Source organism: Chroicocephalus ridibundus, chromosome 3 (assembly GCF_963924245.1).
Source record: "Chroicocephalus ridibundus chromosome 3, bChrRid1.1, whole genome shotgun sequence".
In the NCBI taxonomy this organism is placed as follows: Eukaryota; Metazoa; Chordata; class Aves; order Charadriiformes; family Laridae; genus Chroicocephalus; species Chroicocephalus ridibundus.
The window spans coordinates 40415992-40439724 of NC_086286.1; the positions used below are offsets into that span (position 1 = coordinate 40415992).

A 23733-nucleotide genomic window follows, 5' to 3' on the forward strand; every position below is an offset into this window, starting at 1 on the left:
ACAAGCCGGGCCTGTTGCACGTGTTGCAAATGCATTTGCAGTTGGGCTTGTCAGGTTGCTCTTTGTCAAAGTATGTTTCAGAATGAGATACGCAAAAGCCGCCTGGACACGGTCGTGGGCAGCCTGCTGTAGGTGACCCTGCCTGAGCAGGGGGGCTGGACCAGAGGACCTCCAGTGATTCTGGAAGGCCTTTCTCTTCATTGTGATGCTGGGATTCTGGAATTCGTGCTGGGATTCTGGAATTCGTGCTGGGAGAGGCGAGCGGTGTGGTGTGCTGGGAGTGCCTTGCTCACCACTGTCTCCTGTGCTGGGAAGGCTGCGTGTATGTTCTGTCCTGAGACACTCAGCGCCTACGTCTGTCTGTCCAGGTGCACCGAGCAAGGTAAAAAAGAGCGTAAGGTCAGAAGTGCCTTTGGGAACTGCTGCGAGCTTCGCCACGGTAGACGGGGACTGCAACTCTTGAAGGGAAGTATAGTCGTGTTGGGGAATAACCGCAGGAGGTAGCTGGGTAAAGTGGCTCCAGCGTCAAGTTCTGATCTGTGTTGGTTTTGTTTGTTTTTTCATGGAGAGGGATGTCACATCTGTGGTCTGCATCAGACACAGGGTCTTCGCTGTTGGGGGCTGTTGGGGTAGAGAGCTGAAATGCTTTCCTCGTCTCACCTTCTGCTGTAGCTTTGTGCTTGTGGAGCATCTGCACAAACTCGGCAAGACAATCTGTAGGCTGCACTTGAGTGAAAAAAGGCCGATTGTAGGATTCTGGTACAGACCGTCTCTGTCACGCTGGTGGCTTTTTAGACTACAGCTTAGGGCTTGGATGAAATGTAGGGTTTTTGCCTAAACCGCCGGGAGCGGGGAGGCTTTCTGCCTAAGCGGGAAAGACCTGACCCGGTGGTACTCCCTAAATCACCTGCTCACTCACTCGCTAAATCCTCTTTCTGCAGGAGTAAAATCCGGCAAAGTGCAAATTCACTGAACCTGACGACTACGAGAGTGCAGAAAGTGACTTTTCCATCTGCTGCTCCTCCAGTGCTTGTGAGTTGCTTCCTGTTTCTCTGGGGAAAATGTCATGGAACCAGTCATGAACAACAATTCAAAAATTGGTATAACTTTTATAAACCCTTTTATAACCCTTCCCTGAAATCACTTTAGCTTCCACCTCTGGCGGAATGAAAGAACGACGCCTGTCAGCTGCAGCCTTTCCCAGAGAGCTAGGGAGTCTCTCCGTGCAAGAGGGAGTTAAAAGTTGCCTTAAAAGATGCCTGACTGTGTCCTGGGTGGTGTCCTTTCTAAAAGTGAAGGGGTTTTTAGCCCTCCCTGCAAACTGAGTGTGCCGTTTCACCCGGGTATGAGCTAGCAGCCCGGGCTGACTGCCACAAAAAGGAGATGGACAAATTCCCTCTCCTTCTTCCCGATGCGTGGTCCTGCCTCCTTCCTTGTGCCACCTCTTATGCTTGCTGGTTGTCTCTGCAAGGCAGTTGAGCTCTCGAAGCTGGTGGAACACCACCTGCTTTTCTGGGTGAGTTTCCTGCCTGCTCAGGGAGTGAACTTGGCTCCTAAAGTGCTCTAAGGCACTGTTAAGGCAGTGCGAGGTGAGCCACAGGAGTACGGTAGTAGAACAAAGGAGCAGATGGAGAGATGGGAGGCGGCGGCAAGTCCTCTCTTTTGGTGGCAGGGAAGTCAGCATGTTTTGTGAAACCATCTCTTCAGCTGCGGCTGGCCATATTTTTAGCTTTTTCGTCAGTAAGCCCATTGCATTGTTGGCCCTTGAAACGGATTTTCAGGTACTACCGTCAGTCAAAACTGACGTCCCTGAACCCTGACTTGGCTGAATGTGATTCTGCTTGAACGTGTAATTTCTCCATGTTTATTCTTCTTGGAGCTTTTTAATGCAAAAATCTATCCTCAGCCTGTGACTCGTGGTACGCTCCTTTCTTTGGAAATAGTTTGGAAGTCATAAGTACCTAAGGTGAAGACCAATGGTAATTTTGGCTGCTAGAAGACAACTGACAATAAGTAACAAAGGGTAAAGTACGAAATCAAGGGAAAGGACAAATGGAAAGTTGTACCTGTTACTGAGAAGCTTTTTAAAATCTGATTTTTCTCAGCTCCCATCTTCCTAACCTGTGTGAGTAGACTTGAACTCAGTGTATTGGGCTTTTTCCTGTTATTTCTCTGTGGATACGTCTGGGTCGCTTTTTGTTGGTGATCTCACAGGCATCAGAAAAGCAAAGGATTCTCCTTTTGCTCTGCTGGGAGAGCAAAAAGTCTCCCGAGTGCCATTATTTGCAAGGAAAAGAGCTAGAGGTGATGTCTAGGGGATTTTTCACTGCATACTGATGAAACTTCTGTCACTCTCAAGAATATTTCTGGCTGACGTGAGTCTAGTTGTGCAATTTTTTCCTGTATTTACAGCGAAGAATGCAAGACCTAACAGCTGAGGTAACGAGCAGTCTGCTGCAGTTTCCAGAGGTGACTCTTCAGGCACTTGGGGAAGATGAGGGAACCCTCGGCTCTGTGCTGTGCGGGAGGTTTTCTGGAGGTGAGCATTTTCCTTTAAATTTGGTCTCGGTACAAAGCTGTTCTTGCCTGGAGGCTACCTGAAGCCTCAGGTCATCGTATCAGCTGTGTCAGGTTGGTGCTGTTAAGAGGCATCCTGTTTAGAGAGAGAGAACAAAAAGGGTGCTTCAGCGATGACAAATGCTAATATTAAAACGTGAGTATAGTTAAACTTTGAAGTGGACTTTCCAGGTGATGTGACAGTAGAGCTGGGTGCCTATCTGGAGGTCTAGGCTTCTGTTAAGACCAGGTGGAATCTATCTACCTGAGTGTAAATGCAGGAATTGAGCTCATACTTCCTTTGGGCTGGCAGTAGTTCAGCGAAACAAAATGCCTTCGATTCTTCCTCTACGCTCTAAGACTTGTATTCCCATATGCGTTTAGATCATTTCTAGCAAAACCAAGGCGAATATGGTATAAAGGCTGTCGATCAGGACCTTGTCATCTTTATCCCAAACAACCCAGATTCTTCGGTGCGGGAATGACAAGTACAAATGCAAAATAACAAGCTGGTTAATTTTAGGAGGGATTGCTTGGGGATTTCAACGGGTGATTTTGAATCATTGACTAGAATGAGGTAGGTCGGTCTTCCTCTGCTAGGTACGTTTATTGAAGGAAAGGGGCAGGCACTGTGATTTTTTTTCAGCTGTTTTCAGTCTTCCGTTGGACATTTGCTTCAGTCCTCTTTCTTTTCTCTCACAGGGAGAAACGGCCTGGCGTGGTTGGCACGTGGTCCTCACCTTGAGGTGGTGAACTGTGTGACAGGAGAGCGGCTCTCTGCGTACCGTTTCAGTGGAGTCAATGAACAGCCTCCCACTGTTCGTGTGGTGAAGGAGTTTTCCTGGGAGAAGAGAACTGGACTGCTGGTTGGGTTGGAAGACGCAGAGGGAAGCGTTCTCTGTCTGTACGACCTTGGACTCTCAAGAGTGGTTAAAGCAGTTGTTCTTCCCGGGAGGGTAGGTACTTTTTAATTGGAGAAACGAAGCTTTGATGTTGTTAGGTGCTGCGTAGGCCTGTTTTAGGACAAGCTTTGGAGCGTCTCTTTGTAGGAGGTATTTTTTCTATCGTGCGTTAACATCCTGTCACTTGAGAGTATCCAGTCAAGACGGTGTTGCTGTAAAATCTTGGGCTTAATGTGCCATTATTGTTGGAGTTTACTGAGAGTAAAACAAGTTTTCTGGTTTTATTGTAGAGCACAGAGTTACCTGATTCTCTCCTTCCGCAAAAAGGCATTGAAAAGCACCTTTGTTTGGCCCTAATTGCTTGATTTCCATCAGAAATACCGTCTTTAAAATGGCTCAGAATTCCATAGTTGTGCTGTAAATGACTTCGACACATTGCCTTGAATCTCAGCCTAGCAAGCAGGCTGAGGAGAACACATTTTTCTGTTGACTTAGGAGAGGAAAAAAGAGCCTCTAGTGAGTTATCTGACAGATTGTTGGGAGGTCACCTTTCAGCCTGCAGTCCTTGAATCTCTGCTCTCTGACTAGTGTGTTTGTGTAGATGGGACACACTGGTGTAATGTTGCTGATGTTTTCTGTCTTCTGTAACCCAGAAACTCAAATGATGTGTGTCCCCTAGCCTCATTATCTTAATGTAAACAAGAATCGGTGGCAGTCAATAGAACATCAAGATTCATTTTTATCATCTTAGAATCTGCAACAACTAACTAACTAACTTCTTAGCCAGCTTTCCATCAGCTGCTTTGGTTTGACTTGCTAGAATACAGGTGGAGTTTTGTTTGTTTGTAATGCTACAGTGTGATGACTAGTAGTAAGCATTCGTATTGGGGTGACTGAGAGAGAGAAATACGTGCAGCTTTAGCGCAGGAGTCTTTGTGTGCTCGTGTCTCTGCTCTAGCAGTCAGTGTTGTCCTGGGATGTGCTGCAACGTGTGCTGAAAGGTCTGTCTTCACCTTGTGAGACAGTTGCGTGCAGACTGCTGGGCACGTGAAAGAGCAGTGTGCGCTTCCTCCTTCAGGTGGAGTCACCTTTTTATCTGAGAAGCTGCTGCTTTAGGCTGGCTTTTAACATTTTTCTCAACATTCGTGAAAGCGCTGGTGTGCATTTAAAGCTTCTTTTCCTTTATGTGGTTGTTACTTTTCTTCTAAATGCGGACTAGTGTGAATTTTACTAAGCTGGTCTCTCCCTTCAACGCTTTCTAAATACGTTTCGCTCCCATGGAAATGGTGTGTCTCCCATGCAACTTGTCCGCTGCCTCGTCTGACTCTCGAGCCCTGATTTATCCTAACGCCCGTTTGTCAAAGAAGGCATAGACTGTATCGCGGTGCTGGTGGGCTGTGAGCGGTGGGAGACCTTGATGTAGTTGTGTTTGTCTGTCTTAAGCCCCTTGAATACGATAAAGTTTCTTGCGTATAACTGATTTTCTGTGTTTTCCTCCAGTTAATTACTGCGAAGTAGGAAATGGAAATTGCTAAGCTGTACTAATAGAATGCCCCATGTAAGTTGAAGTTAAGTCACTTACCCGCAGGAAATCTAGTAAATGGAAGGCAGTAACAGGTTTTTGTACGGGGCTTTTTTGTCTTTGTCTCTTTTCTTGATCTAATTGCAAACAATGCTTTGATGCTCCTGTATTTACTTTCTCTATTGAGCTTGTCAAAGAGCTCAAATAGTAACTTGTAGTTTTCCTGTAGGTAACCGCTATAGAACCCATAGCGAATCACGGAGGACCCAGCGTGAGCACTCAGCACCTCCATCAGAGTCTGCGATGGCTCTTTGGGGTGGCAGCAGTGGCTACAGATGCTGGCCATCTGCTTCTGGTTGACCTTAGTTTGGATGATTGCTCCTGCACTCAGAATGATATCGAAGCATTGGGTAAGCCTGCAGTTTTTCCACATGAATTTAAACGCAAGAAAACTTCTGTCTTCTAACGAAACAGTATGCATCCCACTTTGAAGACCCTTGTGTCAGACATTTCTGACGACTGGTTACAGGTGGCAGTTTGACATCGTATAGTCCTGACCTGATTAAACCTGGGAGTGTCTGACTGCTCCTCGCAGCGTTGTAAATGCCCCCTCCCACCAAGATCCCTGTGCCACTATGATTCTTGCCAGAGAGGTGTAGGAATTTTGCCACGTGAGCCGGTGCGGCCGCCTGGTAGGAAGTTGTGTTGGAGGAGCCCTGTTTCCCGGGAATGCTCTTCTGCTTGTGTTAATTGACTTGGGGCAAATTTTGGGCTTGTTTTTTAAAATAAACCCCACTTACCAACACCCATGCATTTGGATGAATGAAATCTTGAATAGGTGTACTCAGATTGCATACACCGTTTTGGCTATTACAACAGCAGCTTCAGCAATTGGTGCCACTTCAAACACGAGGTGCCACTTCAAATTTCATCACGAGGCCCAAACTCCTGCTTTTCAGAGTCCAGGAAGAATTTGGTCACGTTTTTACCTAGCTTTCAAATGTGAGTGAGAATACTTGTCTGATCCAAGAGTTCTTATGTTCTTTGAAGACATAAGTAATGGAAATGGCAAAAAAAAGTGTTGCATAAATGGCTATTTTGCCTGGCACGGTAGCATTAGATGATAGGGGTTGTCACATCAGTGCCTAAAATGCAGCCTAAATGGCATAACGTATTCATTTATTGCTTGGTTTTGTGTGTGTAGATCTAGAAGTTGTCACTAAAAATCCTGCTGAAGTTGCACAAAGAAGAGAAACTGTGACCAGCGAAGGGAGACGTCTCTGTTTTCAACTACAAAATGCTTCCGGAACAGCAGTATCAGCCCTGTGCTACATAAGCAGAAGCAACCAGCTCGTTGTGGGTTTCTCAGACGGCTACCTGTCGCTCTGGAATATGAAAACTTTGAAGAGAGAGTAAGTAGGCCTTTACACTTGGCCATGCCTGGAGGTGCGGGGCTCTCGATTTGTTGCTTAAGGAAGTATGTGGATGTAAAGAGAACTTTTTCAGGGACTGACATGAGTATGAGTATAATCTTGGCACGTTCAGAAATCCTCTTCTGACATAACTTTTCAGTCATACCTGGATCAAGTGGTCCGCCTTCTCCCCAGTGGACTAGGATTGTTTTCCTTATTGTGCCTGTGGATTGAGGAATTGTGGGAAGCATGCTTCCTGGGGTTTTCAGAACCGGTTACTGCAACTGGGGCATCCATTGAAAGGCTGAAGTATGTCAGTGATGTGATTTTGGTGCCGATATTCTCTAAAGTGTCCAGGGTGAAACTAGTGAGACATGAAAACTCAATAGCTGACCTGTGCCTGAAAAATGTATTCTTTCCTGCATGTCAGCTTTGGCCGAAAGAGCAATCTCACCTGAGATATTTGGCTAACTTCTGGTCGGGATTCACTTAAGCAGATCTGCACTGACTCCCCAGAAGCTGTTGGATGCATAAATAGACAGTGGAGGAATAATTAGGTGGCAAGAGTAGAGTGTGGAGGTACAAATAAGGTTCAGAAGTCAGGAAGAACAATGCTTGACGTAGTCCAAGAAACGAGAAACTACCTGTGTTTGGGCCACTAGGCTCACCTTTTGTTTTCTTTTTCGTTTTGCTTTTTTTTTCCCCTAAACCTGTAGGCACCACGCTCAGCTTGAAGGAGGGAGGATTCCTGTCTATGCTGTCACTTTTCAAGAGCCTGAGAATGATCCTCGCAATTGTTGCTACTTGTGGGCTGTTCAGTCTACGCAGGAAAGGTGAATAAAAACTTTAACTATCAGCCAATGAATTAATTCTTTTTTTTTTTAAGGATATTTGTTCCCATACAGTTGAACATGTGTATTTGTTGTGTGTCTGCGATTCTTTCCGGTACGGAAGGTGTTAAACTTAGAATGCAATTTTTACAGGATTTACCAGACGTGAAGAGGGACCTACTAGTTCCTGCCTTCTGTCAGAAGGCAAAGCAACAGTGGCCATATTCTTCTGCTCGCATTCTCAAATGGTTTGCTTTTGTTCCTCGATGACCGCTTCATCATTTGTTTGATAGTCACACCGTGGTATTAAAATACCACTAGGAGCAGTTGAGGCTGCAGATCTAGAACACCAGACGTGCCCACACAACAGCCTGCCGCCCCTAAAGGCGGCGGTGACAGTATTGCCGATGGCCTTGTGCCAGCGTCAGCAGTCTGTGGAGCCTTGGTGAGGCAGTGCAGCTCCCCGGGCAGAAGACGATTCAGCAGAAAAGCCAATGGGTTCCTGCTGTTCTGCTGAATCAAATCGGACTTGGAAGGGTGCAGAGTGTGCAAGAGGGGGAGGGGAACTTTGGTGGTAAGGGAAGGGCAGAGAGATCTCTCTGTCTGCATCAGCAAGCGATTCCATCAGCTCAGCTGTTGGTAGAGTGGCAGTCTTTTAAAATTTGACTTCAAAGCAGTTTTGATGGAGAACTCTTCATTGTGAAGAACTATTTCCAACAATTCTTAGTCCATACAACATATTACAGCTTTCCAATTGTACGGTTGGCTTTTGCCCCTGAAGCTGTTAGTGTCCAAACGCCCTCCATGTTTCAGTGGCTAAATGTGGCCGATGATCATGTTTTGGGAAGAGGTGGTGTTCTTTTCAGCAGGAGCATGCTATTAAGAAAACGTCTAGGTCTACTAACACGACGATGAGGACTATAAAGCAGCTTTGTAACCAAATTTCATAATTTATCCCTTTTTCAGTGAAGGTGATGTGGTGAGTTTACACCTGCTGCAGTTAGCGTTTGGTGACAGAAAACGCGTGGCCTCAGGACAAGTCATGTATGAGGTAAGAGGTGCATGCGTGGGAAAAGCAGACAATAGTAATTTTCTCTAAGGGAGTATCAGTTGAGTTACAGGGGTGAGATTTACCATCAACCTTCAGAGCTGGCTGAAAAAATAATCATGTTTTGCTGAGTCTTCTTGGGCACGGCCTTTGTCCATACCTTTTGGAAAGAAGGCGTACCATTTTATACTGCAGTGTCGTGTGTTCCAGCTAGATTCATCTGCAAAGAGCCCGTATAAATGAAATTCCTGAAGAGGACGCGGCTTTTGCAAATAAAATTATTCTGAAATACCAAATGAATGGCATGTAGGAAGAGAAGATTGGGCCTTGAATCGCTTGGTTTAACCAAGCTTCGGACTTGAATAAGCTTCTGTCTCTCTCCCTTTCTTAAAATACAGTCGTACTCTAGTCTTTGCTGATCTTCAGTTTTATATTCTTGGTTTCCCTTAGAGCTTTGTCAGCCGGACTTTTCACATGAAATGCACCTACAGTGTCTCTTCAGTGTTGATCCTGCCACTTAGTAGCTGTAAAGATAACTCGTTCTTCTTTTTGGCTGGGTGACCTATTCAATCTACTCTTAAAGCCAGGAAAATATGTAATTTGGTCAGAAGAGTGTACCTAAATGTTAGATCTGGCTCCAAGGAGGATGCGTTTAAAATACAGATGTGAGGTATCCTTGTATCTCAGATAGCTAACAGAGACAAGGCGCATCTGTTAGATGTGTAATTCCATTCAGTTGTACGCCTGGAAGTCTTCCAAAATCTTTTTGAGGGGACAGTAATCTTAGTTCAGAGCAAGTCTTTCCTCCTGATTTGGTACTTTCTCTTGCATATTCTCAATAGCTATGGAACGAAACAGGGGTGACTCTTGTATCGTGGTACTCTGGTTTTTGTTGATTTTTTTGGATTAATTTAGATTTTGAGTGTTTTGCTTATGTGTAGGAAAGGTGCTTCCTCATTTGGCACTGTTGCTTTTGCATAGATAGAGGTTAGGTGTTTGGAAAAGGTGGTGTTTCTTTAAAATGCATTATCTGTCACGGTGACCAAGTAGAAGGATCTTCCAGGGATTCATCGCGTGCTGGATGCTATCTCTTTATCTTTGTTGATGTGCGGGACCTGTGCTCCACAGCGGATACTTTTAGTCTCAGAACACTTCCTTGTAGTCACAGATTGGTTAGTACTACATGACTGTCTGCCTGCATGGCTGTCTGAGTCAAGTTTCTTGTCCATCTTCAGGGGTAGAAAATTTAAGTGTCTCCCCTTTGCTAGGCCAAGTTTGAGTAAAGAAGGAGGAATCTACTGTTGATCCTTGTTCATTGGATAGAGTTCATAGGAGCTCAAAAGACTTTTTCAATACAGCCGTGCTTTTTGTTCCAGGAATTAGGTTTGAGGCTATGAAGCAGTGCCTCTTTGACTGTGTGTCATGGTAAGAGTCACAAATAGGACTTATGGAACATGTGGTACTGTGTTTTTCTATATGCGTGTCAAACTCTCGTCTCCATTGCCTTCAAGGCTGGTTTAAGTCTGCTTAAGTAATTAAACAGAAAGGTATGTTTAAGTAATGCTTCCAAAGACCTTTTTTGTACTGTCGCAGCAGTTGCTAAATCTGGTGCATCAAATCACGATCGTAGAGCGCATCTTTACCCTCGTTCTGCACAATGCTTGCGGATGGGCAGAGTATACACTCTCTACTTTGATATCAGAGTTTGACCAGTGCATCTCGTTTGAAAACTTGTTTTTGTGTTTTGCTAGTCAATGGAGTCATTACTTAACATCTCCCATACAATGGAGTTCCTTAGAATGACTTTGCCCGGCGTGGAAAGTTTAAAATGCACTGCTTTGCTTCAGAAGCATTTTCTTTTTAGTTATGAAAGACTTTTTTTAATTATTTAATTTTTCTTTTTAGACAACCTTCATATTTATTTGTAACGCTTCCTGGAATCATTAAGAGAAAGCTCGCCTCTTCTCAGATTAGGTGAATTAGATGTATCCTATGAGATCATACGGGAATGTGTGGTTTCATGCCAGTTCGTTTCAGAGCTCTGCAAGTTTAGGAAACTTGGGTAGAATGTGGCGTTATCAGTTTATGGGTTGTGTGGGTTGGGTTTCTTTTTCCCTCTTTTTTTTTTTTTTTTTTTTTTTAATAATAGAGCTGCTATTTGTCCCCAGTACACCCGTTCATGTGTTGTATGGTAGACAGTTTGAATGAATGCTGTATTTGGAAAGACGGTATTTCACTTCATGCTTACTTAAAAAATGGCACTAACAGAGGTTCAACACAATCGTGCCGGGGTTTCTGTGTATCTCAAAATTAGTTTGTTTACTGTGTAGTAATTCGTGATGCTAAAAGCCTTGGCCACGTGCACCCCGTGTCCTTTCTGGTTTTCCCTTTTGCTGTTGGCTGTGCTTGGTGAAGGAGCTGAGGGATATTTCACCCGTTAGTCTCTGACAAGATGAGAGGAGGAGCTGTCATAGCTTACGTGGCTTGAAAGAAGATTGCTAATCAGTATGAAGTTCTCACAGTAACTAGAGAGGGGTGCACGGTCACTCTGGTGGTGTGCCCATAGAAAATACCTCTTGACAGCTTTAGCTGCTGGGGCTTCTCTAACTTCATCAGTTCTGCAATCAAGACATGGAGCAAAGAGCTTTGCATGCATGTGTGTTGCATCATTTTAGATATCTCTTTGTAGCGATATATTTATTTTTATAAAGAACATTCTTGGATGTCGGAAGGAATTCTGCAAAACATGTTTAGATCTGAATAGTGTTAGGGAAATTCTAAATTTTGAAAAAGTGCAAAGCCTTTACAGCCAAACTTACCCGTTACGATTTGACACTGCATTCTCTTGCATGTCAGGCGTAGTTTCTATTTACCATCAGAAATAGGCTCATGCGAAATACACAGTATAATAAGCCTATTCTGTTAGACTGTCTTTCATGTTTAGCCATAATGTATGTTTTTATCTTAGAATGACCTTTGCTCTCTTCTCTGATTTTTCCCCCAGGGTTTGCAATACTGTGGCAAAAAGTTCAGTTTAGATCTCACGGGTGGAGTCTTTCCCTTGAGAGGCCAGACGAGGAGTACTAAATTAATCAGCTGCCAGACTGTCGAAAAATTCCGCAGCGACGTTGACGGAGAGGATAGCGTAAATGAAGGTTTGTTCTGATGTCCGTGTTTGGTGATTTTAAAAGAAGTGCTTTTGGAACCTAAGCAACGAATGCTGTTCTGTCCCCACAGTCTGAAAGTCTTGCCTATCTGCATAGACTAGATTGTTGGGATTATTTACGAAGAAAAAATGGATGCTTAAGTTATGTGGGACTTCTTTAAGGGAAAAAGTGGGTTTTATTTTATGCTTGCTGACATGCTATCGCGATGTATGGTGGGGCCGTTTGTATGATGACGGTCAGTCGTTTTACTCCTCCAGCTGCCATCTTTGAACAAGAAGTTCAAACTCTCCATTGCTTAGGAATGTTACCAGAATTTTTTCCCTTCTTCAAACCGATGTCCGCATCTGCATCCAGATGGTAGCCCGTCACAAGTGCTGTTCCCCAGGGCACTGCACTGGGGCCACTTCTCTTTAGTACCTTGACCAGTGATCTGGACGAGGGGACAAGAAAAAGGGGCAGTGTGACTGAAACCTATCACAGAGATGTTTGCTATTCCGTAAGTACTGTAATCACTCTTAGGAAGTGTTGTGTTTCACGAGTGACAGAAGAGAATGAAGCCAAAATAGAAAGTGGTGTTTTAAAAATATCGGATCTATCGTATTTTCTGCAAGTCAGAAACAACGTCTTGTCTTTTACAGTCACGTCTCCTGACACCAGTGTCTCAGTCTTCGGTTGGCAAGTGAATACGTACGGTCAGGGAAAACCATCTACTTACCTGGGTGTATTTGACATTAATCGCTGGTATTCTGCTCAAATGCCAGATTCACTAAGGTAGATTTTTCTTCAGTAGTTTTCCATATGCCTGCCAATAATTCATTTGAATGTCGGCATTTAGCTTACGCGCTTGTTTTCTTTAAGGCCGGAAGAATTCCCTCATGAGTGCCCCTATTTTGCACTGTGGTCGCTGGATACCGTAGTGAGCGTGACTTCTCCGAAGCTCCTTTTGGATATTCTGGTCCATGAGCGGAGTCTAAGTCGGGGAGTTCCTCCTTCTTATCCACCACCTGAGCGGTTTTTTCATCCAGGCAACTATAACTTTGGTAGGTATTTCACTGCTTTTGAGAGTGATAAGCTTAAAATGAGGTCAAATGCCATTCATTGGTTCTCTTGTTCAGTCATTGTTTGTCATTCAAAACCCAACCCAAACCAAAAAAACACCCAGTCCCCCCCAAACCCAACTCTGATCACGTTGTACTGACAAGGTATTTACTATTGTGAAACATATCTGACAGCCGGCTGAGTTTTGGTGCTTTTGTAATGTAGCCGGTGAAGTGGTGCTGGTTATAGCCTGAAATGACTGTGAACTGAAGCTCAAAGCACTCAGTTATATGTTTCTAGATACCGGTGTGTAAAAAATGTAAAGTGGTCATGCCATAACTGTGAGAGTACGGAAAGTTGTCAAACGTTCCCTGTTTCTGCAGATGGTACGTGCTTGCTGACCTCCGGAGTCGTTCACATGACTTGCACCGGCTTCCAGAAGGAGGTGATCTTTTACTGTATCTTTATTGCGAGTGGCAGGAGATGTAGCTTTTCTAAGTTTTCTGTTGCACTGCTTTCCGTGTTAGGGACCGTTTCATGCTCATCCTGCCCGTCCACACGCATAGTTGCAATTGTATCCTGTCACCAGTTGTATGCAAATGGTAATGTTTTAGGTCCCCTCTTGGGACTGTACAACTGCCGTTGTCTCCTCTTGAAGCACGTTTGGGGATTGAATGTCTAGAAAGGAATGCAACGTTGCTCCAGGAGCAAGAACAAAACCACTGTAGAAGGCGGGGAAAGGTGTTACTTCTTTATTGCCCCTCAGTCGAACTGCCTGCATAGTCTTGAGTTAGAGTTTTGATCCCCAATTCTCTTGAAAAAGGAGGGAATGGAGAAAATGAAAAATGACATAACTGTTTGAGGAGTGAAAATTTTGTTTTCTCCCAAACTCGGCCAATTATAACTTCTGAGCCACGGCACAGATTGTGACAGATAATTTTGAGTGAAGTTTCAGCTCACTAAATGTTTCGAACATGAATCGGCTTCCATACGAACAGGCATGGAAAGGATCTTCCAAAGCGTGAAGTTGCATGTTAGCTGAGCTTATATAGAATGTATTTTGTGTCAGTGTTGAGGGAAAGAGCAAGGCCTGTGTATAGACAGAGAAGGTAGAAAAGACTTAATTACGCAGATTGCTAACCTAAAGCATCTTAGTGGTTCAGGCTGTCTGACGGTGTCAGTGAACATTTAGATTCTTCCTTTTAGAGGTTATCCAGAAGTGTAGTGACGGAATAACAATGCTGTCTTAATCTGTGGTTTTCGATCGATGTTTCAGACCTTGAATTTTTTGAAGAAATCTGGCCCTTCAATATGGGAAGCCATTCAGGAGAGCTACAATAGGTGTCTTGTAGCTGGCTTGCTGTCTCCAAGACCAGTTGATGTCCAGCCATCCAGTTTGAGTCAGGTGAGTGCCTATGAGGGAATCAAGGGGGAAATACATCCATCTGGTCTGACAGGGCTGGAGGGGCTACAAGACACGATACTCCAATTTGAAATACAGGTGTTGACCTGAGCTAGCAGAAGTAACCGTATCCTTAGATCCAAAGTAGTGACTTTGACTGGGAACAGCCCTAAGAGATCTGGCTTTAGAGACCCCTCTCTTAATTCGGTGCCACACACAGATGCGCACAAGGAAGCGTGCAGTCAGTGCTGGTCATGCCCAACATAACGCATGTGTCCCCCAGAGTAACCCCCATCCCTGTCAGTTTCTCAAAGCAGTGGTTCAGTGCAGTAGCCGACGATGGGGGCGTCTCCCTGGGATGCGAGCTCTTGCAGACGTCGGCTTGCTGCACTGTCACTGTACGTGATCATTTGCTTCCAAGGAAGTGGGCTGTGGTAAAGGATTACTGCTGTCAGCTCTCCCTGGCAATTTCTTCACGGCTTGCCCTCGTTTTCCCTTCATCGGTAGGCTTTTCTGCATCCTCTCCGGGCGGATCTTCACCTCTGTAGCCTCTGCCTTGTGCTGCAGTAGCCCAATTTGCTGCTCTGAGACTGCCCTCTTGCAGCTGCAACACCTTAATCACCTTTATCTCATGACACTCGCTACCTTCTATGTGCTTTATGCCACCACAGTGACTTCACTCCCCCTGCCATAGGTTTTCCATTTGCAATGCACCAACCTTTCCCTGGAGCGATCAGCAGGAAGAGGAGAGCAGCCTTCCCGCTGCCCTCCTCTTCCTGTCTCCTGCATTCGTCACCACATTTGTGGACGTTTGTGTTAGGACATGAACGCTTCTGCACAGTGTGGTAGCTCAAAGACATTTCTTGGCAAGCTGGCCAATGGTGTGTTTCCTTGTCTGAAACCAGTTTTCAGAAAAAGATGGCAATATCACATGTGTGTTCTACATGTCTAGAAGTCGCTTTGAATGTCATGATTTTGCCTAGAGGGCAAAGATACTTTTGAATGTGTTTAAAAAAACCCAACCAACCAACCAAATCCCATCCCAAAAACCAAAGTAAAAACTTATGAAGGGTTCTCTCACCTGAGAGAAGTACGAGAACACCAGCTGAGATAAGCTACTACTTAATATCGCGCGTCTGTGCATACCTGTGATTTATCCTTTGAAGGATTACCACTACACTATAATACAGTATTTGAAGAGCCTAACATTTAAGCCATTAGGATGTAAATGTTTCGCTTCTTTTCTGTCACGTTACAAAATTCCAACGTACTGTTTTGGGTGTCAGAACTGCTTCATGTCTTCATGGTCTAGAAAGCTGCTTGGCCGTAGCTTCACTGTTTCCATGCAAACGTTGCACAGTTGTGTTTGTCCTGTCCCCTTCCTGTGTTCCTGATGGCAAACTTATCTGCACAGATGTGTAACGCGTATTAGCAGAGGATGTTTCTGGACGTAGTAAGTTGGAACTCAGTACGTGAAGACTGTAATGCAGAGGCACGCGAAGAAAGATTAGAATTAGGCTGCAGTAAGTTGAAATGTCAGAGGAGAAGTGTGTTAATGTGTTCCTCAGAGCAGTGAGCAGTCCAGCCTGTGGCTGGAATTAAGAGAAAGGACGTGGCATTCCTGGCCTGTGTCCTGATTGACTTTGTGATGTCTGAATGAGTATACAGTTAGAAAGAAACATTTACTGTTGATGGTTCACATGGTGCAAGTAGGTAAGATTCTCATTTGAGTTTGTCTGTTACGTTTAGGAGGAGCAGCTGGAAGCAGTATTGTCAGCTGCTGTCCAGACAGGTTCTGTGGGACTTCTGACTGGATGCATTAAACATTGGATATCTGAAGGTAATACTTGGAACGTTGTTTTTTTACGTGGTACCTCTTTGAGTTGGAGCCTGTTGATTCATTTCTTTTTTGTTCTCTTTGTTTAAAGAGCAGCCGAGTTCTGCTGGTAATTTACGGTTTGTTCTTGAGTGGACATGGAACCAAGTGATCTCTACAAAGGAAGAATTTGACCAAATCTGTGAGTACTAGTGTAGTCATTCTGCAAACCTAAAGTCGTTCTTTCTGATTGAGCTTCCTCAGTAATACGCCGCTATAGGATATTGCACGCGGTCCTTGAAGTGCGCCTTGAAACTCTGGAATTGCTCTGTCGGCTAACGATTTAATATTTATTCTTGAAAAGGTGTTCCGCTGTTTGATGGCTCTTGCAACTTCATTGACGCCCAGACATTACGGTCTCTCCAGCGCTGCCAGTTGCTTTTGAGCAACCTTAGCACGGTCTTAAACTGTTTTCTCACAGAAGCACAAGAGCTTACTGAAAAAGGTTTGTAGTAGTGCTACAAAATCTTTGGTATGTTTTATTAAGATTTGGAATTGTGGCAACATGGGCTTTTGTTGTTTTTGAGGATTGGAAGACAGTCACATTTAGCTGGGAGAAGGGGCTTAAAGCTGAGCGCTTGGGACCACCACAAAACACGCATGGAGTTCAGGGCAACAGTTTATGGTGGAGCTCATGCAAGGGGGTGGGGGAGGCTACATTCAGAGAGAAGCTTAGTAGGCAACTGGGCTGAAATTACAGCAACCGAATGTGGTATTGCTGAAAATTATTCCTTTGAGTTCTTAGCTAGCAAGTTCTAGTTGCATGCAGACACCGTGTTGCAAATTGCTAAACAATACGAAGGAAGCGTAAACGAGTAACATGCAAAGTAAGTTACTTGAGTTTCTACAGCTTTTTCTCTTAGAAATGGTTCTTGGCCTATTGAGAAAAGAAAAGAATATCCCTTTGCTATCAGAAGAATCTCTGCTACGTGAGAAACAGATGTCTTATTCCTGCGTGCATTTAGTAGTTCAGGCTTTGGGGTTTTGTTTTTTTTTTTATTTTAGCCTTTAGTGAGTTTAGTTCTTTATAGGGGTTGCTTTTTGTTTTGGTGGTGATAGTGGGTTTTTTCTTCAAATAAGAAAGCGATACAGCATGAAAAACGCAAAGAGAAAGATTTCTAATGTGCTATTTTTATACTTTTGGTTTAGTAGGATGAAGGGAGTTTTGTGAAAATGAACAGAATTGCATAACGCTAATCATCTCCTGCCTTTTTTCAGGTTTTGCAGACGTGACAAATAAGCAAGCGGTAACCGGCCTCATTTCTTTGTATGCACGAGTGGTCATCTGGTTCTGTCGATCCGGTCTCCTTCCAGAGGGTTTAGGTAAGCGTGACCTGTCATACGTTTGTAACAAGGCGACCATCCAGTGAGTGACTCCCACGAACGCATGCTTAGCCGTGTTTTTGTAACGGTTTCGTCAGGAAGAAGTCGTGCTGGTTCAGTGGCAGGGTGTGCTGAAGTTCTGTGGGTGAAGTTGAGATTTTGCTGGGTTGTCAAGTACACGGCATAGAATGAGGCAGGCAGTTTCTTTCCTGGGTGGATTTTAGGAATAGCAATGGACCCCTGACGTCAAGGCGCTGCTTGTGTCCACAGCTTGAACTACTTGAGATTTTAAACAAAGTACTATTAAACAACAAGTACCGGAATGCTTGTTTTTACAGTGAGAGCATTACCTGCATGTTTTGAACTTTCTATCAGTTGCTTGAGGAGAAAGTACACCTTGGAAATCCTTCTTTAGTTGGATGGATTAGAAATTCCATTGTCAGCCTTAATTGTCTCACAAACAATTGTTTTAAACAATGGTTTTAAAACCATTCCCTTTGAGAACTGGGTGGGTTTTTTTATAGTGAACTTCAGCTTACCCTACATGTTGTGAATGCTGCGTGAACTGTAACCTTGAAACGGCACTTGGGGCAAGAAGGAATTGAGTCTTGTCTCTTAGAGCTCTTTTAGCAAAGGCAGAAAGAGGATAGGCTTCTTTCAGAGTTGGAGGCTTCTTGATGCTTGGCTTGTACGATCTTCTGTCTCTTTAGGCAAAAATTTTCGTTTACAAGTGTGATATGACTGCTTTAACTTGCTTCTACTTTGTTGCCTGTAGATGACGATACGCGTTTGTCAAGACCTTTCTACAATTATCCTCTGATTGAGAGCTACTATACTGGTCAGCGACAGAAACTTGAGCGTTTATCAAGGTAAGAGCTAGAGGAAGACTCTAGAACACTTCCACGGCAAATTCAGAAGTGGAAGGGAATGGCTTTTATCTCAACAGTTGCATGGGCTATGCGTAATGCCGCTGCCAGCAATACTCTTGACTTCAGTGACACGTGTGTTCTGTTGAACAGAGAGGTTACTTTCCTGTGTTAAAACGGTGCTATCTACCTCTGCTTAGTACCACTGGTTGGTATCATCATTTTTCGGGAGTCTACTTTATTCATTGGCTAATGTGTATAATTTCTGACTACTGAAAAAGGCCATGTGATTAGGACAGGATCAGTCACCTCCAGTTCAGCAAAGCAGGGTGTTCACAGAACAATTGTTTTGGAAGCAGAAGAAAGCGTGTTTTTTAAAAAACAATCATCTCCGTCCTTGACTGGTAATAGAGGGTCATAACTGTATTGGCCTAAGTCCCCTTCTCCCAAGTACGTGGTGTGATTTCGTAAGATGGTTGGAGTTACATGGAGTTGGCACGCCTCGCACTCTCCTGGCTGTCGGATAGAAGTCACTTGCTAACGTCAGCTCTCTTTCCTGGACTAGCTGCCTAGCACATAGGCGGCATGCCTTGGATTAGCCGATAATAGGTTTTTCTTTGGAAATTGTACTGAAAACTGAATAAAGACCTGACCAAGCTTCGGCGATGGCACTGTGACCAAGAGGCTGCAAGGTGAGTTAAGGTGGAAGCTGCAGGGTAGGAGGTATTGACTTCAAAGTTCATCTTCCTTGGCTTACTTCTCAAGTAACTTACATACAGGCTCGTGTGTTCCTTCGAAGCGCAGAGCCTCTAGTGTCCTTTTTCTGCTTTGTGCCATTGGGAGATTAAAGGGCAGGGCTGCAGTCAGCAGAAGACTGGAGGAAAGCCGTTACACCGGGAGGCTGGAATTAGTGTTTAACTCTGTCCAAATCCTTGCTACCTTTTGTTCCAGAGGAAAATGGGACTCGGACTGCTTGATGGTTGATGGAATGGTTTCCCAGTTAGGAGACCAAGTGGAGAAGCTGTGGCGGAGAGATGCAGGAGGAACTGGGAAATACCCGCCTGCCAGTTTGCATGTGAGTGTCCTGTTCACTGAGAACAACAACAAACGGCCGCCCTCCCCGCCAAACCCCACCCAAAAGCCAATGATTTAGGGAAGACAGGCGTTTTTTCAGAACTGTTAATTTTTCATTTCAGGCACTGCTGGATCTCTATTTGCTAGAAAGCATTGAAGAAAACTGCAAACACGCAATTGTATCCTTTCTAGTTATTTTTATTACACCTCCAGGGGATGCACATAAATGTTCTTCAGTGTTGGTCGCCGACCTGTTTCATGACATTTTTTCATTTATGCTTCAAAGACGATGCAAGTGAAAACATTTAGTTTAGCGTTAAGTTGTAGACAGAAGCGCTGTTTTATTTCTTTGTACTGTGGATTTTTGATGACTTTTTTCTTAAACGTTTTGTTGCAAAAGTCTTCTCCGATAGGGAGAAAACAGTTTTAGTAATAAGGGTTGAAGATATAAAATGTCCTTAGTTTTTCTCCAAATTTAAACACCGTTTAAAATTTTCTAAAACACCCATGATGGGTTATAAAACAATTTCTGTTTCAGAGCAAAAGGATTTCTAAGAGTGGTTTACCAGTACCGGATTTTTGCTGAAATCACGGGTTTTCCAGTGCAGCTCACAGTGCTTGCTTTGGTTCCGTTGAAAGTGCAGGCACACGGAATAAGCAACAGGGAGAAGAGAAAAGTCATGGGGCAGAAACTTAATTTTTAAGCTGCTGAAATACACAGCCTTGCTTTTGCTGTTTGTTGCCTAACCCGCGAGGGGAGCCTAGAGAGCAAGGGGCTTAGAAACGCTTATAGCCCAGAGCTGTCTCGTTAGATGATGTCCCTAAAAACGGACGTCAGAAAGAGAAAATGACGCTACCAATGAGTGACCCGCATACTGGTTTAAATCCAGTTTTAATCATTCGGAGCTGAGCTGTACTGTAAGGATGCCACAATTTACACTGTTTTATAGACGCTGGACATGAGGGAAAAACCCAACTGTGGAATTTATTTGCTGTAATAATTGAGCGTTGGATGCTCCAATGTTTTGAATGTATTTTCTGCTTCCTACCACTTTTATATTCTTACTTCATTATGTTTTTCTAAAGGTAATGTGATAAAGTTTTGGTCTTACAAACTGATTAGCCTTAATGAGATACCTGATGTCAGACAATTTACTTGCTGCTGGATATCAAGCGTTCCTTTCCGAGTGAGACAGAGACTTCAGTCGACTCCTTTGCAACTGCCTTTGGCATGCCTTGGGGACTTGTTAAGCTTGTTGAAGGTTTTTGGCTTCTAGATCACAATGATTACGAAGTAAGTCTGGTAGAGTTGAGTTAGAGATACATGGCAGTACAAAGCTATAATCTAGAAAATGATTTTAAAACCCGATCTCTAACTTGTACAGAATTCACTGGCCCTGCTCTTTCATCCCGCTACAATCAAAACCGCGTCATGGCAGCACAAGAGAATTATTCAGTCCCTCCTGTGCCAAGGGGAGCATGGGCAAGCCCTCAGATACATCCAGCTGATGAGGCCACCCACGGCAAGCAGCGGGGAAGTGCAGCTTCTCCTCACTGTGTTGCTCTCCAATAGGTAAAGAAATACACCCCACCATTTTGTCACGCAAATCTTGTGAAAATGGAGAACAAAGAATAGAAATCATCATCCCCTAAGTTTCCTTTAAACTTTGAGTACAAGACTCTTGGGGCATCTCTTTGGTTATGCTATTAACATGCCTTTACGTCTGAAACATTAATTACAGGTGCATGGTGGAGGCTTGGGGTCTGTTGCACCAACATGCCGCTCAGGCAAACTTAGAAGACCTCTTAAAACACATGTACGAAATGTGCCGGGAGATGGGCCTGATGGAAGACTTGCTGAAGCTGCCTTTCACAGACACCGAACAAGTAAGTGGGAGCAAGGAAAAATGTTCGTCTCTTTGAAAAGAGAAAAGGCAGAGCCATAACAGATTTTTGGAATGATTTTTTTTTTTTCTCATAGGAGTGTTTGGAGAAGTTTTTAAGGACCAGTGCTGGTGTTCAGAATCAAGAATTCCTTTTAGTCTACCATCTGCAGCGTGCCAAGTACATTGCAGCACTAGAGCTGAATCAATCCATGAATGTCAATCTTATGGTAAGCGTGAACTTGTGTTCTGGATTTGTGACGCGTTTGCTGTTTTCTGGAATCATAGTTTTCCAGTGACTCAAACTTCTAAGGTGGTTTGGAAGTCGTAGGTCCTGCATTTGAAAACTGTCATGCGGCCAGGTGGTGTGCGTAGGTCGCTTTTTCTTGCTTGTTTTAATCTTCACATCATGTTGTCCAGGGTAATTTCCAGTTGTCCCGTATATTCAGGGCACTGGCGTTTCAGGAAGAACAAGGGAAAGCCTGCTATGTAGTAAGTCGTTTGCAAATTGCAGGTGATATCAGAAAATTGCAGGTGATAACAGGCGTATCAGAAGAAGGTTCTGCAGAGTGCCAGCATTGTTTTAACTTCAAGTTGTAGGCTCTGTTGCTATTCCAGTCTTCCTTCCACTTTGCTAAAAGTACCAGGTGAAATCGGTGTGTGCGGATGGGTAGAACTTGCCGCTGTTCTGTGCAGTGGAGGTGTTTTCCCACACCCGTAGAGGAAATCTGCTCACTAATGCGAAACAGCACGGAGAGGTCTGTGCAATGAACTTCTTGTAATTAGTTAAGCTTTTGCTTTCCGCTTTTCCTTCATCAGAACGACGGCGATCATCGCTTGACCGACAGAGCAGTTGCCAGAAATTCTCTATTAGCCCAATATGGCAAGATCCTTCCACGAATTGAAAGGCAGCTGGCCGTAGAGAGAGCCAAGCTTTACCATTTGCCTGCACTGGCCTCAAGAGAAGGTAACTTGTAGCGGGGGGAAATAGAGGGGAGAATTCCCTGTCACTTGGATGACACCAGGCTGAAATTTTCCCCCTCTTGCTTTCCAGTCTCAAGACCAAAGCCATTAACTCCAGTAAGAAAACAAGCTAAAGCAGGAAATGTGCGTCGAAGACCAAATTTTCTGGCGAAAATATTGTCCAGAATTAAAGAATCCTGGGCAGGAATGAAGGAGAAAACCGGTTTCTCACAAGGTGGATTTTAAAGATGCTGTCGTTTTTATAGCTGCTAAACGTGCTGTTTCTTCAGCAGGATGTTTCTAAAATTGAGGATGTTTCTAAAATGGGACCTGTTGAGATCCAAACAGGAGAGCAAGCAGTTGGGTTTCAACAGCACCCGCCAGTCCCTCACTAGAGACAGGAACAAGAAGAGACCTTAGATACATTCACTTATTCAGCTCGTCTCGGCTTTGGGATTTAGGACAACACTGTAGAGAAGACGGGGCTGGACTTGGGAATACGCAAATCCCTCATGGGAGTCAATGGAAAATTTGGGTTGGGAAGAAGGCAGCAGGTCACAAAGCTCTTCACGTGGATCTAGAAGGAACGAATACTTGCTCAGCACAGGGAACGGGAAAAGACGAGGTGGAGCTATTTAGAATATACTGTGTTGTCTCAGGCAGTCCAAGCGGTTCCTTGAAGTGCAGGGTTGAGCTGTCGGATGTGAGGGCTGGCCAGTTGGACAAAGTGTTGCCGACTGGAACTTTCAGCTTTTCTCTCATCGTTGCCTTTTACCCTGTTAGATGCAGAGTGGGTCGCCGTGTGGGCATTTGTCGTCAGTGCAGGAAGTACTGCAATGGGATGATTTCTGCCAGTTGTGGCTACAGCTCGCATTGTAAAACTGCTCACTTTGTCCAGGAGTGGTGGCAAATCGTAGTCAGGAACAGAAATACCAGAAACGGGGCACGCAATGGCGTACACTGAACACTCTCTTCTCCGTCCCTTAAACACAGAGGCTGTCATCGGTAGCAGAGAGTACACTGTATGTTTCTGACTTTACACCCAGCAGTGATCTGAAAGGAAAAGCGGCATTTCACTGTCCTCAGTTTCATCTGTGTGAGTGTGAAGTCAGTCTGTTTGGTAACGACTATTGCATTAACAGGCTTTTTTTTAACTGTAGGTGGTGGAAGATAGTGCGCTTAAGTCACCAACCTCAGAAGCAGCACCGGCAACGCCAGGATAAAGTGAAGGACATCCATCGGGTGATCGTCCATACAGCTAGGATTCTCCAGAGTCATAGTTAGGATGTTGTTTGACTGTCAATAAACATTGTTGAATGTGATGCAGCTGAAGGAGACGGAGAGCTTTTTACACCTCAGAGTAATTTTCAGAGACAAGCGTTGTAATAAGGAATGCCCCCCAGCCCTCCTCCTCTCGCTTAGCTTTTGTAGCTGAGCAGACGGCAGAGGGTATGGAACATCCCTTTGGTCAGTTTGGGTCAGCTGTCCTGGCTACGTGCCCTCCCAGGATCCTGTCTTTTTTCCTCCCGAGTCCTTTCTCAGACCCAGCCTTCGCACCGCACCCCTAGCAGCTCCCTCTGCATCTCCGGGATGATCAGTTCGCCCTCCTCTACGAGCAAAGGAACCCAGAATATCTTCCAGGAAGGAGAACTCGAACCCCACGTGGACTGATGGAGTAAGGTGGGCTGTAGTTAGTGATTTTTCCAGTTAAAGGCTTTACAGACCGTGATTACACTTGCAGTTTTATAGAGTTTGCTCAAACTGCTTACGTTGAGAACTGGAACTGCAAATCAGAATGGCAGACTTGCATTTGGTCTTAAACGGCTATGTTAGGCCTTCTGTAACGTCACCTGCCTGCCTGCAGGAACACT

At 44.4% G+C, this 23733-nt stretch overlaps 1 protein-coding gene across 1 annotated transcript; it reads left to right on the top strand.

The window, feature by feature from the left end:
- Positions 1-2418: 2418 nt before the first annotated feature.
- LOC134513818 (protein ELYS-like) lies at positions 2419-22090 on the top strand (the record flags this gene model as incomplete). The annotated part of the gene is made up of 24 exons (XM_063330990.1): positions 2419-2539; positions 3259-3512; positions 5210-5390; positions 6185-6392; positions 7109-7225; positions 8189-8273; positions 11275-11425; positions 12076-12208; positions 12296-12477; positions 12859-12920; positions 13752-13880; positions 15627-15717; positions 15806-15895; positions 16058-16198; positions 16972-17076; positions 17852-17945; positions 18894-19017; positions 19139-19195; positions 20164-20310; positions 20402-20589; positions 20759-20903; positions 20998-21129; positions 21719-21866; positions 21954-22090. Coding segments are annotated over exons 1-24 (3222 nt in total), but the record flags the coding sequence as incomplete, so codon positions are not given.
- Positions 22091-23733: the final 1643 nt, after the last annotated feature.